The 16,830-nt window shown below is 53.6% G+C and overlaps 7 protein-coding genes across 7 annotated transcripts; 3 read left to right on the top strand and 4 right to left on the bottom strand.

Annotated features, from left to right (window-relative positions):
• Positions 1-259: 259 nt before the first annotated feature.
• Positions 260-3,044, top strand: N7498_010621 (putative transcription factor (Snd1/p100); the record flags this gene model as incomplete). The annotated part of the gene is made up of 2 exons (XM_058457677.1): positions 260-397; positions 528-3,044. The coding sequence occupies 2 exons, from the start codon at positions 260-262 to the stop codon at positions 3,042-3,044; spliced, it is 2,655 nt and encodes an 884-aa protein (XP_058304576.1).
• A 522-nt stretch (positions 3,045-3,566) lies between these two features.
• Positions 3,567-5,050, top strand: N7498_010620 (SEC14 family lipid-binding protein; the record flags this gene model as incomplete). The annotated part of the gene is made up of 4 exons (XM_058457676.1): positions 3,567-3,841; positions 3,906-4,047; positions 4,111-4,485; positions 4,538-5,050. The coding sequence occupies 4 exons, from the start codon at positions 3,567-3,569 to the stop codon at positions 5,048-5,050; spliced, it is 1,305 nt and encodes a 434-aa protein (XP_058304575.1).
• A 1,294-nt stretch (positions 5,051-6,344) lies between these two features.
• On the top strand, positions 6,345-7,385 carry N7498_010619 (sterol desaturase family protein; the record flags this gene model as incomplete). The annotated part of the gene is made up of 1 exon (XM_058457675.1): positions 6,345-7,385. One exon carries the CDS (start codon positions 6,345-6,347, stop codon positions 7,383-7,385), a length of 1,041 nt encoding a protein of 346 aa, XP_058304574.1.
• Positions 7,386-7,941: 556 nt separating this feature from the next.
• N7498_010618 (uncharacterized protein) lies at positions 7,942-9,703 on the bottom strand (the record flags this gene model as incomplete). Its single annotated transcript, XM_058457674.1, has 3 exons — positions 7,942-8,367; positions 8,423-9,004; positions 9,074-9,703. 3 exons carry the CDS (start codon positions 9,701-9,703, stop codon positions 7,942-7,944), a joined length of 1,638 nt encoding a protein of 545 aa, XP_058304573.1.
• A 299-nt stretch (positions 9,704-10,002) lies between these two features.
• On the bottom strand, positions 10,003-12,941 carry N7498_010617 (uncharacterized protein; the record flags this gene model as incomplete). Its single annotated transcript, XM_058457673.1, has 3 exons — positions 10,003-10,041; positions 10,097-12,347; positions 12,397-12,941. The coding sequence occupies 3 exons, from the start codon at positions 12,939-12,941 to the stop codon at positions 10,003-10,005; spliced, it is 2,835 nt and encodes a 944-aa protein (XP_058304572.1).
• Positions 12,942-13,202: 261 nt separating this feature from the next.
• N7498_010616 (YjgH family protein) lies at positions 13,203-13,634 on the bottom strand (the record flags this gene model as incomplete). The annotated part of the gene is made up of 1 exon (XM_058457672.1): positions 13,203-13,634. The coding sequence occupies one exon, from the start codon at positions 13,632-13,634 to the stop codon at positions 13,203-13,205; it is 432 nt and encodes a 143-aa protein (XP_058304571.1).
• Positions 13,635-14,020: 386 nt separating this feature from the next.
• Positions 14,021-15,934, bottom strand: N7498_010615 (ASST-domain-containing protein; the record flags this gene model as incomplete). The annotated part of the gene is made up of 3 exons (XM_058457671.1): positions 14,021-15,553; positions 15,631-15,795; positions 15,851-15,934. The coding sequence occupies 3 exons, from the start codon at positions 15,932-15,934 to the stop codon at positions 14,021-14,023; spliced, it is 1,782 nt and encodes a 593-aa protein (XP_058304570.1).
• Positions 15,935-16,830: the final 896 nt, after the last annotated feature.

Here is a 16,830-nt window from a genome sequence, read left to right as displayed (position 1 = left end):
GATGAATGAATGTCAAATTGCTCTCACTTGCTCTCACCCCATATCCCTGTAAAGCTACAACGTAAACACTCGACGCCGTGCTCGTGATGGCGTGGCCCGTACGGATAGCTAGCGCCCAGACCGCTTTCCCCACAAACACCGGCCACGTTTCGACTCCGAACCCCTTCTTATCGCCGTCCTTCTTTCCTCTTTCTTTTTTCCATCGTTTTTTCTTCTTCTGTGCTACCAGTGGTGGCCAGTGCCTGTTTATCCATCTAGCATGCCTTTCGAAGCCCGCGTCAAGTCCGTCCTGTCAGGCGACACGGTCGTTCTGTCGCATGTCACCAACCCCTCACAAGAACGCATCCTGAGTCTGGCCTATGTGTCCGCACCAAGATTAAGGAGAGAGGGCGACGAGGTGAGTGATTTTTCCTTGCCAATTGGCTTGTTCGGCAGACCTTTCACGGCTTTTCTGTGAACTTTGATGCTCTGCCGAGCTGTTGAGCTATTCGGATGAAAAGTGAACTAATTCAGACGAATTGTTACAGGCCTACGGCTTCCACTCGCGTGAATTCCTTCGTGAGCTCCTTGTCGGCAAGGTTATCCAGTTCCAGGTTGTCTACACCATCCCCACCGGCGCCAAGCGCGAGTACGGTATCATCAAGCTGCCCGGATTCGACGCTCAGCTGCCCGACATCAGTGTTCAGGAGGGATGGACCCGTGTTCGTGAAGAGGCTGGCAAGCGATCGGATGATTCCGAGGAGACTTTGGCTTTGTTGGAGCGGTTGCGGGCTCTCGAGTCGCTCGCTCAGAGTGAGGGCAAGGGCGTCTGGTCCAGCAAGGACAATGGTCAAATTGAGACCACTTATGAATTGTCCAATGGACAGAATTTGGTGGACGAGTACCGCGGCAAGCAGTTGGAGGGTATTGTTGAGAAGGTCCTGAACGGCGACCGAGTTATTCTGCGCCTTCTGCTTTCGCCCCAAGAGCATGTTCAGACTCTGGCTGCCTTGGCTGGTGTGAGAGCGCCCTCCACGAAGCGGACCACTGCCGAGGGCAAGGAGCAGGCTGGTGAGCCTTTTGGCGAGGAGGCCCTGCAGTTTGTTGAGTCTCGTCTGCAGCAGCGCAAGGTCAAGGTCTCCCTGGTCGGTGTCACTCCGCAGGGCCAGCTGGTTGCTACTCTGCTGCACCCTATGGGCAACATTTCTCGATTCCTCCTTGAGGCTGGTCTGGCCCGCTGCCAGGATCACCACTCCACCATGCTTGGTGGTGACATGGCCTCGCTCCGTCAGGCAGAGCTCGGTGCTAAGGCTGCCCGCAAGGGTGTCTTCACCGGACACGTGGCTCCCAAGGCCAGCGGTGCCGCCGCCCTCGACTGCACTGTCACCCGTGTGTTGAATGCCGATACCATTTTCATCCGCAACAAGGCTGGGCAGGAGAAGAAGATTAGCCTTACCAGCATCCGTCAACCCAAGCCGTCTGACCCTAAGCAATCTCCGTTCGCTGCGGATGCCAAGGAGTACCTGCGCAAGCGTGTCATTGGCAAGGCTGTCAAGATCACTGTGGACGGCAAGAAGCCTGCTAATGAGGGCTTCGAGGAGCGTGAGGTTGCTACTGTGATGCAGGGCAACGTCAATGTCGGTCTGGCTTTGGTCGAAGCCGGCTATGCGTCGGTGATCCGCCACCGGATGGACGATAATGACCGTGCTCCCTACTACGATGAACTGTTGGCTGCCGAGGCTGAGGCGCAAAAGGAGACCAAGGGAATGTGGTCACCCAAGGCCCCCAAGAGCAAGCAGATTGTGGACTACTCCGAGAGTGTTCAAAAGGCCAAGCTTGAAGTTGGCATCCTGCAACGGTCAAAGCGCATTCCCGCCGTGGTCGACTTTGTCAAGTCTGGCTCTCGTTTCACCGTCATTGTGCCCCGTGAGAACGCCAAGTTGACCCTTGTACTTTCGGGCATCCGTGCCCCTCGATCTGCCCGCGGGCCGGGCGAGGTTGGTGAGCCATTTGGCCAGGAGGCCCACGATTTGGCCAACCGCCGCTGCATGCAGCGTGACGTTGAGATCGATGTTGAGACTATCGACAAGGTCGGTGGCTTCATTGGAACTCTGTACATCAACAAGGAGAACTTCACCAAGGTCCTATTGGAGGAGGGCTTCGCTACCGTGCACGCATACTCGGCTGAGCAGTCTGGCCACGCCAACGAGTACTTCGCGGCTGAGGAGCGGGCCAAGGAGGCCCGTAAGGGTCTCTGGCACGACTGGGACCCCAGCAAGGAGGCCGCCGAAGCTGAGGAGTCTGAGGCTGCCAACGCCACCGGCAATGAGAGTGATGCTGCGGGCCAGCGCCGCAAGGATTACCGTGACGTGACCGTCACCCACGTCGACCCGGCCACTGGAAAGCTGAAGCTCCAGCAGATCGGCACCGGAACCAGCGCCCTGACAGAGCTGATGAACGCCTTCCGATCCTTCCACCTGAACAAGGCCAACGACACCCCTCTGCCCGGTCCTCCCAAGGCAGGCGAGTGGGTAGCTGCCCAGTTTAGCGAGGATGGCGACTGGTACCGCGCCAAGGTTCGCCGCAACGACCGCGAGAAGGAGCAGGCTGAGGTGGTGTACATCGACTTTGGCAACTCCGAGACTCTGCCATGGAGCAGCCTGCGGCCTCTCACCCAGTCCCAGTTCTCTAGCCAGGCTCTACGCCCGCAGGCAGTCGACGCCGCCCTCTCCTTCCTCCAATTCCCCGCTTCTCCCGACTACCTTGAAGATGCTATCGCTTTCGTGAGTGACCAGACCTTCGACCGCCAGCTGGTGGCGAACGTCGACTACGTTGACCCCGAGGGCACTCTCTACGTCACGCTCCTGGATCCCGCCAACTCCAAGAGCCTTGACCAGAGTATCAACGCCGACATTGTCCACGAGGGCATGGCGATGGTTCCCCGCAAGCTGAAGGCGTGGGAGCATGCTTGCGCCGATACTCTGAGCAACCTGCGCGAGCTCGAGGACGAGGCCAAGTCCGAGCGCCGCGGTATGTGGGAGTACGGTGACCTGACCGAGGACTAAATCTGAAGCTGGAAACTTATCTGTAACTATTTTGAAAAGTATGGGATGGGGTGGCAACATTCTGTACAAAATTTGGGATCGACCTGAGCCGAAAATACCATGTGCCATGGCACTAAGCACAATGCCATTTTAATTTGCTCTTTACCTATATTGTTCCCCCGTCGATCTCAGGGATCCACGTAGTAAATGGGGTTGCCCCTGCAGTTCATGGGCGATCGCGGATAGTCCTCACCAATTAACTTTAGTTCGTATCTGATCCAGGCAGGGGGGGGAAGTAGATCTGATCTAATTATGTACTTGTCAGTGCATGCAGAGCTATAGTTAAAGAATTAACAACTAAGTCTACCACAATGGTACAGGGGGTCTGAACCGTTTGCCTCGGACTCCGAATTCTGGTTCGGGCGCAGGCTCTCAGGGTCTCCGGGACCAGATTTCAGCTGACCGCCTCTTTTCCCCGACGTCGCCGCCACCACCAACCTTCTTGGGGCCGATTTCATACAAACCACAAAAAGACACAGAACAATGCTCTGGCGTACAAAGTCCCATCACAGCCAGGCGTCCGAGCAGGACGCCTCGATCGCGCGCACCGCGTCTGCGTCCAAGAACGACCCGTCCGCTTCCGCTGACCAAGCCTCCGGCACGGCATGGCTCGCTGGACATTTGCACCACCTGACGCCGGAGCAGCAGGAGAAGCTGGACGAATTCAAGGCCGTCTGTGCTGAGCGCGGGTACTATACTCCGGCTGTGGAACAGGATGGGGAGACCAAGCCGCCCAGCCATGGCGATGCGACCATGCTGTATGTTGCACGGCCCTGCGATTCATACCCAGGTCTGGGGACTAAAGGGCTAACCTTTATGTAGACGCTTTCTGAGAGCTCGCAGATTTGATGTCGAAGGTGCTTGGGCCCAGTTCAAGGATACAGAGGACTGGCGCAAGGAGAACGCTATCGAGGCGTTGTATGAGAATATCAGCGTGGACTCGTACGAGGCTGCTCGTCGGATGGTGGGTGCTTCATCGTTGTTGAGATGGCAGCGAACCGTAGACTGACTTGTCGTGTTTATACAGTATCCCCAGTGGACCGGCCGCCGTGACCGCCGCGGTATCCCGGTCTACGTCTTCGAGATTCGCCACCTCGACTCCAAGGGAATGGCCGCTTACAACAGTACTCTGGCCGCCGGCACTCCCGAAACTCACAAGTCATCTACCGTCCCAGCTCGTCTGCTGAACCTGTTCGCCCTTTATGAAAACCTGCTGAACTTCGTTATGCCGCTGTGCTCGTCGCTGTCGCGGCCTAACCCGGAGACGCCCATCGTGACCTCCACCAATATCGTTGATGTGAGCGGCGTTGGCCTGAAGCAGTTCTGGAACCTGAAGGGCCATATGCAGGATGCTAGTGTGTTGGCGACGGCTCACTACCCCGAGACGTTGGATCGCATTTTCGTACGTCGTCCCGATATGTTTATCTCTAGCACGTTACTAACTGTCACGTCAGATCATTGGTGCTCCGGGATTCTTCCCTACCGTGTGGGGCTGGATCAAGCGCTGGTTCGACCCAGGCACCACCTCGAAGATTTTCATCCTCTCCGCGGCCGAGGTCAAGCCTACCCTCACCTCCTTCATGGATCCCAGCAGTATCCCCAAGCAATACGGCGGCGAACTCGACTGGCAGTGGGGCGATTTGCCCAACCTGGACGAGGCCGCTCAAGAAAAGCTCCAAGGCATCGAACAGCCCCCGGCTGAGGGCAAGACCAAGAAGGAAATGATAAAGGGCCCTCTGCTGTTCAAGGGTGACACGATCGAAGTGCTGGGCACCGAAAACGGCACGGAGCGGCGGAAGACTATCCCGGTACCTAATACTGAGCTGTCCGGCACTGATGAGTCAAACGAGACGATCGACGTCGCGTCGGATCCCGCCCCCACAGAGAACGAGAAGATGGGCATTGATGCGGTGAACGTCAACCAGATATCAGGCGACGAGGCCCAGACCACGACCGCTGCGGCATAGACGCGCATAGAATACCGCAACGGGCGTGGCGTGGGCGAGTGCGGGTCGCTCAACCGAGGCACCCGATCGTATCTGATAAGAGCGAATGCGTCTGCCTGGGTGAGTGTCGAGGTTCATGATTGGGATGTTTTTCTTTTTCGGCATTGCATGTGCATTTGCATAGACGAGGGTTTTGGCCCGACGGTTTTGTGTCTTGTGTTTGGTTTACACTTCTTTCGATTCGGCTTTCTGAGGCCATTTGATGACTCGTTCTTCTCTTCATTTATTCATTTTTTCATATCTTTCTATCCAGCGATGAGATATGATCTCGGGTTTGTGCTCATCCTCGGTGGATTTGGGAATCTTGGTTAATATGTATTCCCACCGGTTGGTAAGAGGATTTGGTAATAGACCATGAAAATACGCCTTTCTTTTTACACTGTTGCCTTCCACGGTTGTTCGGTAGTTGACGACGATCTCTCTAATGACTTTCACTCTCGGTGACTCATTCGTATGCACCTGCGGATTTCATGATTACTCGATCATGTTTACTTCTTCACATGAGCCCGGGTCAGGATTGTATGTCCGACGCTACGGAGATGGCGTACCAAACATTGGACCGATCCACCTCACCCACGTAGCCCACTTGGGCACCGGATTCACGTTTCATCATTGAACATGGCATGCTTTATGTATCTCGATGTATCTTTACCGATGGCAAGTCATGTAGTTCTACGGATTCCGTATACTCGGGACGCGGTCCAATCAGAACCGTGGAATGGCCAATGGCTGCAGTCACCTGACCGAGTCAGGGGCGAACCCTTACATGCAGGTCGGGCATTTGTACGACGTATAACCTCCGTATACTTCTACTTCTACTTCTATCGAGTCGCGAGTCGCGAGTCTCGTCGATTCGAGCAGGATTCCGGGGTAATCATGCGCGGTTAAATCATGGTGCCATCATGTCGTGTGTACTAGGCCCGAGTGTGCCCGACTAGAACAGATCGAGAGAACGGGGAACCACTCGGAGGCCATTCAGGGACATGTCAGGCAACCCCGTTAAGCCCAAGCGGGCGCTACATATCGGGAAGCGTTTGCGAAGATGATGGGGAACTCCGCGTCAGATGCGATCGACGTCATGTTCAAACGGCCAAAAAGAGGCAAAAGCCTCCGAGGTTCCCAATTTTGCGGAGGCTGTGGGTTCACATGCGCCGAGACGCTGCCGAACTGGAGCCAGTGATCGACAAGCGCCAAATGGATTTAAATCCACCCGGACCCCAGACTTTGATCCGCGAGAATTGGATCCTCTGTCAATATGGAACGCAACCCTAAGAACTCGATGAAGTCCACCTGGCGGCGTCAAGCCCGCTCGGAGTGGACGCTTTTCCACTGGTTCTATGAACTACTCGGCATCCACCCCGAAAACCTCGACCAGCCCGTTCCCACCCACTTGAAGGAAGACGCGGTCCCCTACGTGCCTGACTGGTCGATGCATCGCTGGGTCCTCACCCACGCGGTGATCCCCCTGCTCGTGCACCATGCCTACGTCCAATACACCGGCCACAACCTTGGCCGATTGGGCGCATTCATTCTCTACAGCATGGCCTTCAAAGCAATCGCCATCCACGAACTCCACGTGCTCCGACGCTTGGGCCACGTCCACGGCTTCCTCGACGGAGACAAGCACGAGCGTGACGGCGTCCCAGACGTCGGCGTCGGCAAAGTCTTCCGCTCTTTGATTTCAACCTCAACCTTCCGACCAATGTTCACCGTGTTCCTCGCCTACCGCGTCGCCGAAACGCCCGCCTCAATGAGCTTCGCCTGGCTACCGCTGGAAATCGGCCTGTACGGCATCATCCTCGACTTCTGGTTCTACTGGTACCACCGCCTGATGCACGACGTGGACGGCCTCTGGAAATACCACCGCACTCACCACCTCACCAAGCACCCGAACCCGCTCCTGACGCTGTACGCCGACCTGGAGCAGGAGTTCTTCGACATCGCCGGCGTCCCGCTGATGACCTGGTTCACGATGCGCTTCATGGGCATGCCGATGGGCTTCTACGAGTGGTGGATCTGCCACCAGTACGTCGTCTTCGCCGAGTTGGCCGGCCACAGCGGCCTGCGCGTTCACGCAACCCCGCCTTCAACACTGAGCTGGGCGCTGCGGATGTTCAACGCGGAGCTCGTGATCGAGGACCACGATTTGCACCACCGCAAGGGCTGGAAGAAGAGCCACAACTACGGCAAGCAGACTCGTCTCTGGGACCGCATTTTCGGCACTTGCTGTGATCGCATCGAGTCGGTCGAGAATAACGTTGACTATGCCAATCCATCAACCATGCCTCTTTACTGAGGTGGGATGATGTTGCTTGTGAGGATATGTATATATGATTTTTGGGAGATAAACGGAGCGTTTGATTTGCTTTCACTCTTTTCAAGAATGTAAGTATATGACTTTTTGATACCATGCTATATTTATGCGAATACCAACGATTGAACGAGTCAAATTTGCATCTGCTCTTTTGTAGTGCCTGTACTCACTTGTGCAGGCAGCAACCCTTGTAGTGATTGATTGCATCCGATTTGACGCTCGGGCGAGGTGATGATCGTGCAGTGATGTCAAGGTCTGAACCTTGCTCAGGCGAACTAAAATGTCCAAACCCTGTTACCCGCTTGGGCTTTGGAAGAGGCAAAGTAAACTAGATTCACAAACTGAAAGCAAGGTGTTACCATCAAGTTGCAGGGCTTGGACGGAATAGAACATTGGAAGGGGTGGGTTTAATTCCAGTATACGACTTTGTGGCTGCTATTTATCTTTTCTCTCTCTCATCTTTTGTAAACATTTGCATTAAATATATCGATGATTCAATATTCGAACTATTGGAACCTCAAAAACCACCATCAATCTTCTAATGAGAAGGCCCAGGAACCCCAGTCTGCTGCTGCTCCACGAGATTCTCCAACTGAGCAACCGAATCCTGAACTTCCTTCTCACTAGGCACATTGACGATCAGAAGATACAACACATCCTGGTGCAGGACCTTTTTGATAATACCCTGGCGCTTCGTTTTGTTCCGTCTGTCTCTCCTTGGGCCCCGGGGATGTTGGCCCCGAGCGACGCGCCTGATATCTCTGTACTCGCGCCTCATAGACCGCCTCCCCTGCCTTCTAGCCCGATTGGCTTCACGTCTAGGGACCGGATTGATCGCTCCGCCGGTAATGAGTGAGATCAGAGAGCCGCTGTTGACGGCGTGGTTGGGATCGTTGTATCGTGATTGGAAGGGTTCTCTTTGGTTGGCAGGGACGACGAGGGATGACCCGGGGTGTTGAGCTTCCTAGAAAATGGTTAGGAGGACATGAAATGAAACGACAAAAGGGGATTCAGCCTACGTAGAAAGCCTGAGCTCTCCTGTCCATGTAATCCTGGACCCAAACACCAGCATCCTTGAACTTATCACGAACTCCCGAGCCCTCGGGTCTCTTTTCATTGGACTTGACTCCAAGCTCTTGAGCAGCAACGTGATCAAGATCAGGGAATACCAACTCCGCTGACTCAGGAAGCTCAACTTCGCTATAGGTCTTACCGCTTGTCAGTCGGAGATTCTTCAGCTGCTTGTTCATCATTGACATATTCGGATCCGGATTGCTGTATTTGGCAACCGTCTCGTTGATATCAAGCTCTTTGCTTGCGAACAGAGTCTGTCCAAGGGTATTGGACAGTTTTCCCAGGAGACCCTTTTGTTGACCGGGCACTTGGTCTTTGAAGCACATCACCATGGCGAAGAGACCGCGCGGCATCAGCAGGTCCTGATTAACCCGATCGAGGAAAGTATTACGACGATGACGCGATTGGAGTTCACGAGCGGTACCAGCGACAACCTGAACGACGACACTGACCACTTGGGCAGCTGCTTCGGGGACGAAGCCGACAACACCGGCGGCGACGAAGACCACGTCGATCCATGGATCCGCCTGTATAAAGTTAGAACAAATTTACATACCCGAGGCCCTGCAGTATATCAAAGAAAGGCTCCAACACACCTTGCTCGATTTCTCCCAGTCGGCCAAGAAGCGCAAGAACACATCTTGACTAATACCACAATCTGCAAGGACTGGAGCATACGCCCTCACGAACCCACGATCTTTCTTTCCAGGCCGACGCTGCGGAATAATAACAGGGCATGGAATCTGTCGCAAAGGTTGAGGCGCAGGCCCTGCCATGCGAACCAGTCGCTGGATCATCTCATCCTCTTTGGCCTTGATATCGGTCCCGGAAGGCGACGCCGTAGCCTCCTCATACGAGGGCGGATTCACACGCTCGGCCATTTCATCAAGCTCCCAAGCCGCCTCATCGCGGTTGGCAAGGTCGTCCTCCGAGTCACTGTCGGAGTCATAGTCGACTTTGCGCACGCGCAGTACTTCTTTTCCATCTTTGACCACCCGCTCGGCCTCGCCGATGTTCACCAGCTTCTCCGCTTCGAGTTTGTCGGTGATTTCGAGATACTCATACTCGATTTCCTGGCTCTCAGATGCAGGTACCTCTCTGGATGCGGAAGAGGATGGTTCACCGGATTGACTAGATCCAGATCGTGAGCGGTGGATCATCTCCGACCCGGCTCCAATGCCTGCACTGAGGAGCTTGGAAATGATGCCCTGTTTTCCGCGAGGCATTTTGGCTCTTTGATTGATTGAATCCTGGTTCAGAAGTAACGATTACCTGAATTTAAGCAAAGGAGGGGCTGTCAGATTCAAAGTAATTTTAGCTTTCGGCACTGCCTCGACTGAGCTGACGACACCACCCCACGTTATCTTCAGCTCGAGCCACTTTCGGCCCGTCGGGGATCAGAGTTTCTAGAGCTTCGGCCCTGCTAAGCATCGCTAGATAAGGATAGTCTTCAAATTATTTCCAACTATAGATTACACCCTTAATATAAAATGAAAACAGGTATATGCATCGGATCTCTAACTGCTTAGGCCTTCCACAACATGTTGACTTGCTTCTTACGAGCCTGGAGACCGAGTTAGTAAATTAATCAGATCACATCAGAGGCGAAGAAAACTTACCATTGGCGCCAAAAACGAGACTCCGACGGCCAATGCCACCACGGTCAACACCAGCTGCAATTTAGAGAAGCTCTTGCCGAGAACGTCGAATGCCTGGCTAGGCGTGGCACGGGTGCCGAAGACATCGCCGCCAAAGGCGAAGATGAGACTGGTACTCTCCAGGAGCGTAGGTTGAGAGAGCACCGTCTTGATATCTGCGACATCGCGGGAGTGCGAGAGGTACCACCTGCCGTCAAAGTCGAGGAACGGTGCGTAGCGGAACAGACCCTCTTCCGCCTCAGCGGAGGTGGGGTCCCGACCGACGGGGCGACGAGGGTCCAGAACCGGACGAGGGATACCGACGATGGAGTTGGAGGATGGAAGGGTGCAAAGGAGCTGACGAGTAGTGATGCCCTGACGGGTCTGGGTGACGGCCATGTGGGAGATAGGTTCGGCGATCACGAAGGACTGTGAGACAACGTGAGGCAGCGGAAGGCTGTCACCATGAATACTTGAGTAGTTTCCAGCAGAGCCGAGAGGGCCACGGTCATTGGGAATGTCGGACTCATAGAGTTCGGAGACGACAAGCTGGTAGCCCTTGGCAGCGGATTCGTCGTTGGAATCGGCGTAGAACGAGTAGGCGAACCAGTTCTCGGAAATGGTGGACGCAATGGGTTGGTTCGCATCCACGCCAATTTGGATAGATTCGTGCAGGACCTTGCCCGACACACCATCCAAAAGGTAGAAGCCGGCAGTGTGGCCCTTGGGATCCACCGCGGTCACCAACGCCAGATTAGAGTTGAGATACTTGTAAAGAACAGAACGATTTCCGAGAACCTTTCCGATCGACGCCACTGGGTCGTGCGCAGGACGAGCGACGGCCTGAATGACCTTTTGACCAGAAGGAGGAACAAACTCCCAAACGGGTACTTTGTTATCACTCTTAGCCCAGCCGAGAACACGGCCATCTGCGCTGGTGGTCACCAAGAATCCAGTGCTATCGTCAAATGAAGAAGCGGGAGTGCCATCCGCCTGGATGGCCAGGACCTGGTTCTCAACGGTGGCAATCGACTGAATGTTAATATCCTTTGGGGCAGAGCGTGACTTGATAGCCCCCGTGGAGACGTCGAGTGTGATCGAGCTTCCATCACTGGGGTAAATGGTCGCCTCGCCAAGTTCGATCAAAATAGCCTTGACATTCCAGGAGGAGGTTTCGACAGCCTGGACACTCCAGATAACAGCACCCTGCTTACCGGTGTCCAGAGCATAAACACGACCCTTCCGGGTAGCGACGATCACAGGCTTGGCGACTCCGAAGCTGTCCAGATTGGTCACCTCGTCGCCCAAAATACTGCCAAGGATACGCTTAGGAAGCTCCTTGAGCCAGTCCGGCAGGTGTTGGAGGTCCCGCACGTGGCGCTTTACCCGATGGATGTATGCCCCGTGCAAGCTGTCGTGGCCCTCAATCTCCAGCTCATGTGCCAGGTCTTCCTGAGCATCGCTGTCAACAAACGCGGCCGCCACAGCATCAACTAGGGCCTCTGGGCGATTCCACTCGATTTGGCCATTTCTAATGAGCTCCCAATCGCCAGACTGGCGCAGAATGGCAGAACGCACTGCGATGGAAGAGCCCTTGGCGACAACTTCCGCGACGGCACCCGAGGCGCGTTCAGAAGATGGCGACTCGAGGTTCCACCGTCCCAGGATGCCATGAGATGCGGAAGAAACCACAATTGCCTCCGAGTCCGTAATGCGAGTAAAGTAAACATTGGCGTCAATGCTGCTGGTCGCCACTACGGACTCTCCAGACACGAAGGGCAGCTGGTAGGCCTTGGTCACAGTGGCAGACTTCAAGTCCACATGGTAAACCTCAGCCCACGATCCAGCATTTGTGCGGTACAGGACCAAAAAGTGGGAAAGAGCGTTGAGTTTATGAGGGGCGTGGACCGTGATCTGCTGGATCTCCTGACCCGAGGTGTTGTCAATGGAGACAGTGTTGACCTGTTTGGAGCCAATGACATTAACCTTGAGCGACTTCTGCGACTTGTCTGCCCAGACAATCAAGGGCGATGCGGTGTTGGCGCCCACAAAAAGGACGGATTCCGGGCCAGTGACGTCGGCGTCCGAGCTCAAAGTGTGTTGCCTAGTCTGGCGACCAGTCAATGAATCCAGCGAGGTAACCTTGATCTTATAACCCTTCAACATTGCGGACTGGAGCGAGATGTAGAAGACCTCAGTGGGAGAAGATGACACCTGGAACGGAGTATCGCCGCTGCAACCATGATTAGCCGTGTTGTAACCCTTACCTGCACGAATCTTACCCATCATCCTTGTATTCCCACTTCGTCTTTCCGGTATCACCGTCCAAACGTCTCACAACACCAGCACCATTGCTAACGAGCGCAAGAGTATCGCGGCCGCTGGCAGTCGCACTGGCATCTTCCAATTCCAGAAGCTCAAGATCCGCGACCGAACCCTCAGCAATCTTGTTTTCCCAGACCAGCTTCCCATCCTGAGCGCCCCATGACGAGATGTAGTCTCCTGCCGCTCCCACAACAGCGTTGTTTCCGTCGAGGCCACGCAGAATGCCCGCTCCGCCTGTCGGCCCCGAGGCCGACCGCGAGAGGTCATGGCGCCAGACTAACGTGCCATCACGGGGGTTGACGGCTCCCAGAATCGACTTGTCGGAGACGGTGTAGAGGAGGGATGCATTGGAGGAGGTGGAGGGCTTGAGGAAGAAAGTCGAATCGGGGGAGGGGGCGCCGAGCAACGCGTGGTGGAAATCAATGTGATTGACCTCATCGGTGTAGATGGCCGCTGCGGGCGACACGCACGCAGCGAAAAAAAGCGCCGCTTGGAGCCGCATGGTGCTATGAGATGAGCATTGACTGAAGAGGTGTTGTTAGCTTCGTAGGTGCGGACCCGCGGGCGGTGATGGAGATCTCTCCCCGGACCGATATCACTTGACTCTCCCACGACTCACTCTACACATCTCTTTTTCAATATTTTTCTACATTGCCACAAATTTTAAAGGGTATTCTCAGCTGATAGAGAGTAAATACGTTATTTTGGCAATACTTTCGAAGCCTCTTGAAGATGAGAACATTCCTTTTTGGCTTCTAAATCATCAGCTTTCAGCAATTGCATCCACCTCAATCTCAACAAGCATATCATCATCGACAAAGCCATTGGCGACCACAATCATCGTCGCAGCTGCGCCGATTTGCTCTCCATTATCTTTACCCAGGACGTCCTTGAACCCTTGGCCAACGGCAGCACAGTCTTCTTTCCTGCTCACATACAACTTGCATCGCACTATGCTCTCAGCGCCCCGGCCGCCAACAGCTTGGATAGCTTGGATGATTTCCTGCAGAATCACACGCGTCTGTTGTAGAGCATCACCGGGGAACCGAACTCGGGGGGCTTCCGGGGAAGAATCCGGATCTGCTGCAGTCGACCCGGCCACGTAGATCTGGCCGCCATGGCGCACTGCTCGATAGTATCCGACCCGGGCCTCCCAAGGAGAGGAAGTGCTGAAGAATTGCTTTTTGGTCGTCATGGTTCTAGACACTCTATAGTAAGTTTCTCAGTTCAATTGGCGGCTGGTTCAGAAATACCTTGAATGGCTGCTCGGTCTATTTATTGTGCTCCGAACCGCCCTTGCTGTCGAGTTGAAAAACGATGCCGCCCAATCTGTGCCACACGGCTACGATAACCCCTTTTATGCCTCCCGTGTCAGCCCCGCTGGGTAACTCCGTGCTTGCGGGAGGCTTACGTTTTCCAAAATGAGTCATAAATCCAGACTGGCTCGGTCGTTTGTTGGATCTATTTGTAGAAGCATAGTTCATAGCCATCATTTTCTCCGGTCCTGGCCTTTGTTATGGATATAATACTAATACATGAGGGTCCTTAGACTGCCCGATGGGAGCTATGAGTATTCGTGGCCTATTGAAATTCAAGCAGCTCAGTGTCTCCTCTTTCACTTGCAGGAACACGTTGGTATAAATGTTTCAAAGGCCTGAACCGCCGTCGCGTGGCCAACCAACAAACTCCAATCAGGATTGCGACCGATGCACCGAAGATCGGTATGAGCAATGGAAAGCTCTCGGACACATTGTCAGACTCAGCGGTCTTGCCCGGTTCCCCAACAGTCTGCGCAATCTGATGTTCAGAGGTCGTAGTCTCAGCGTCTTGTGTTTCGCCCCAGTGAGAAGGGGTTGCAGTGCGATGTACACTAGTTTTCCCTAAGACGTTGCCATCGTAGTCCACTGGCTCCGCTGAGATCCAGTCGAGAGAACCTTTAGCCGTGAATCTGGTCTCAAATTCTGTCTTTTTGACAGTCCCAAGAAGATAGCGCTGGTGATTCTCTCCTTCCTGAGCGTAGAAATTCCACGATGTGATGTCTGTTGCGCCATTCCAGCTGACATAAATAGTGGTGAGCAAACCACGTTCCCCATCTTCAATGACTGAAGCTATGAGAGCTGGCGATATGTTTGGTCGGCCGACGAACTCAAACTTATATGCCCGATAAGTTAACAATTCAGCGGCAGTAAACCTTGCCTCCATCAAAACATCTCCTTCACGTGAGAATTCAGAATGGTACCCACTATCACTCCAGCCCACGAAGATATTTCCATTGGGAAGTCGCTGAACGTTGCCTCGAAGTCGAGCCAGCTCATTGTCCGGCCGATTGTAACGGGCAATAACCCTTGCTGTTTTCGGCGAAACACCAGTCTCCAGCGCCACAATCAAAGCCGAAGATACGAGCTCTTCGTTCTCCTGGTCGTCGGAAGCATTGTTCAGGAAGGAGATGACGTGATGGGTTCCATTCGACTCCAAGAATTTGGCGTCGTGTTGTTTAGAGAAAGTGAAATCCTGATCGAAGTCGGTCTCATTTCCTCCTAATCGCCACAAAATAGTGCCATCGTTACCGGATATCAGATATATCGTATTCGTGAAACGCATGGAGACCAGGTAGTTGCCATCCACTTGCTTGTCAACTGAATTGATGTGCAAGTAATCGTGCCCGGGGGGTTCCTCCGGCAGTGTATCATTTCCGAAATAGACGGATTCATGAATCGCAATATTCCCCGGTAATGAAGAGTCCCACCAAGTCAGCATATCGCCAGTGGACATATCAACCTCCCAGAATCCAGATGCGATGAAGAAAGACTGTTCTTGAGGGCGCCCGACGTCCGCGAGGCTCATCTCTTTCGTCCAATGCGCGCAGGCTAGAGCTGATTTGCTTCCGGGGAGTATATTGAATTCGTGAATATCGAACTCTTCGAGCGCGTCTGGTCCACTGGTCTCAAACTCGACCTCGTAATTCTGGTTTAGAACCATCGCGCGCCCAGGAGCAGTAGTTCTGTTCTTTGATACAATAAACGACAGGCGTGAACGACCGTCAGTCTCATGAACGGCTTTAAAATCGTAAACCCAAAGGTTGTCGACCATCTGGGAGCCGGTCCAGATCAGAGTCTATTTACGATACTGTCTTAGTTCGCGTTTCACTCTTCAAGCAATATAGAAAGAGGATTTGATAAGAGATAACCTACTCCATTTTGGTCGTATATATGCGGCCCAACATGAAACGGTCGGCGACCTGTTGTCGGGTCTTTGGGGATCATTTTTCCATACGGGGCAACAAACCAATACCCTGCGCCCACGCGCTCGCGGCCATGATATTGGACCTCAAATCTTGGCGCATAGACCTCAGGAAGCTACAAAATCATTAGCGGAGGGTTTCCATCTCGCTGGCGCGGAATATTGACTGACAGTGACAAAGGACATGAATTCATCATTGAGGCGTTCCGCGATAGCACTGGACAAGAGCGCTAGTAACAAAGCCAGAAATTTCATCTTGGGATTAATGGGATAAATGATGCCATCGCTACAGTAACATAGTACAGAAACGGGAAGGATCCGCAACGAGTGCGGGGGTTGAGAAGACAAAGAAGCGGTTGGCAGAACAGAAGGGGACAGCAGCTAAGAAAGAGATTGGGGCTGATTCGGTCTTTGTACAGTAATGTCCGGAATAAATTTGCCCCACTCTTAGACATTGATACCCAAGCTAGGGCTCGAAATACGCTAGTCTAGTTTTAGCCTTCCGGCATCCGGCACTAATTCCTGTCGGATTGTATGGTACTGGAAGACGCGCGCGGCGCGCGCATCGGCCCTGAAACGATGGAAAGAAGAGGATGGTTAGTACAGTAGTATTCGAAATCAGTTATACTTTCACACTTTTGCAACTTGATTCCCGGAAAATAAATCCGACGGTTGTGAGTTCTGATCGGATAGACGATGAAGGCTCCCGCTTTCTAAACTGGTAGATGTATCTTACAATACAGTAGTAAGACACCACTGGATGTATTTTACACGAAAGTGGTATACGCATATACGCATGCTACCTGGGTGCGCTTTAGTATTGATGAGTGATATCAAGGTAAAGTGCACCAATCCTGCGGTGTTTCCATATACCGGTGTGATTGTGGGTTGGGAAAACAGACAGAAAGCAGTTCTAAATAATCGATGCTCTAGAAGATTTCGTGAGTTTTTGTTTTACTTTTGAATGCTCAACTCGAGTCGCAAGAGACCTGCCGTACGTTAATTCCCTGATCCTGCAAACTAGTGAGCTCCTGGTGGCCCGTGGCTGGCACCAAGGTGCTTATGGAGAGTATTGTTGCATCACAATAGTTGGAACGCTCTAGCATAGATCTTAAAAGTGGTGCGACGATCGCCGACTTTTCTGCGTGGCT

The sequence above is a fragment of the Penicillium cinerascens genome (assembly GCF_028974065.1).
Source record: "Penicillium cinerascens strain IBT 15544 chromosome Unknown scaffold_4_segment0_segment1, whole genome shotgun sequence".
NCBI lineage: Eukaryota > Fungi > Ascomycota > Eurotiomycetes > Eurotiales > Aspergillaceae > Penicillium > Penicillium cinerascens.
Note: the sequence above shows the minus strand (reverse complement) of the source record. Positions and strands in the feature narration are given on the sequence as shown.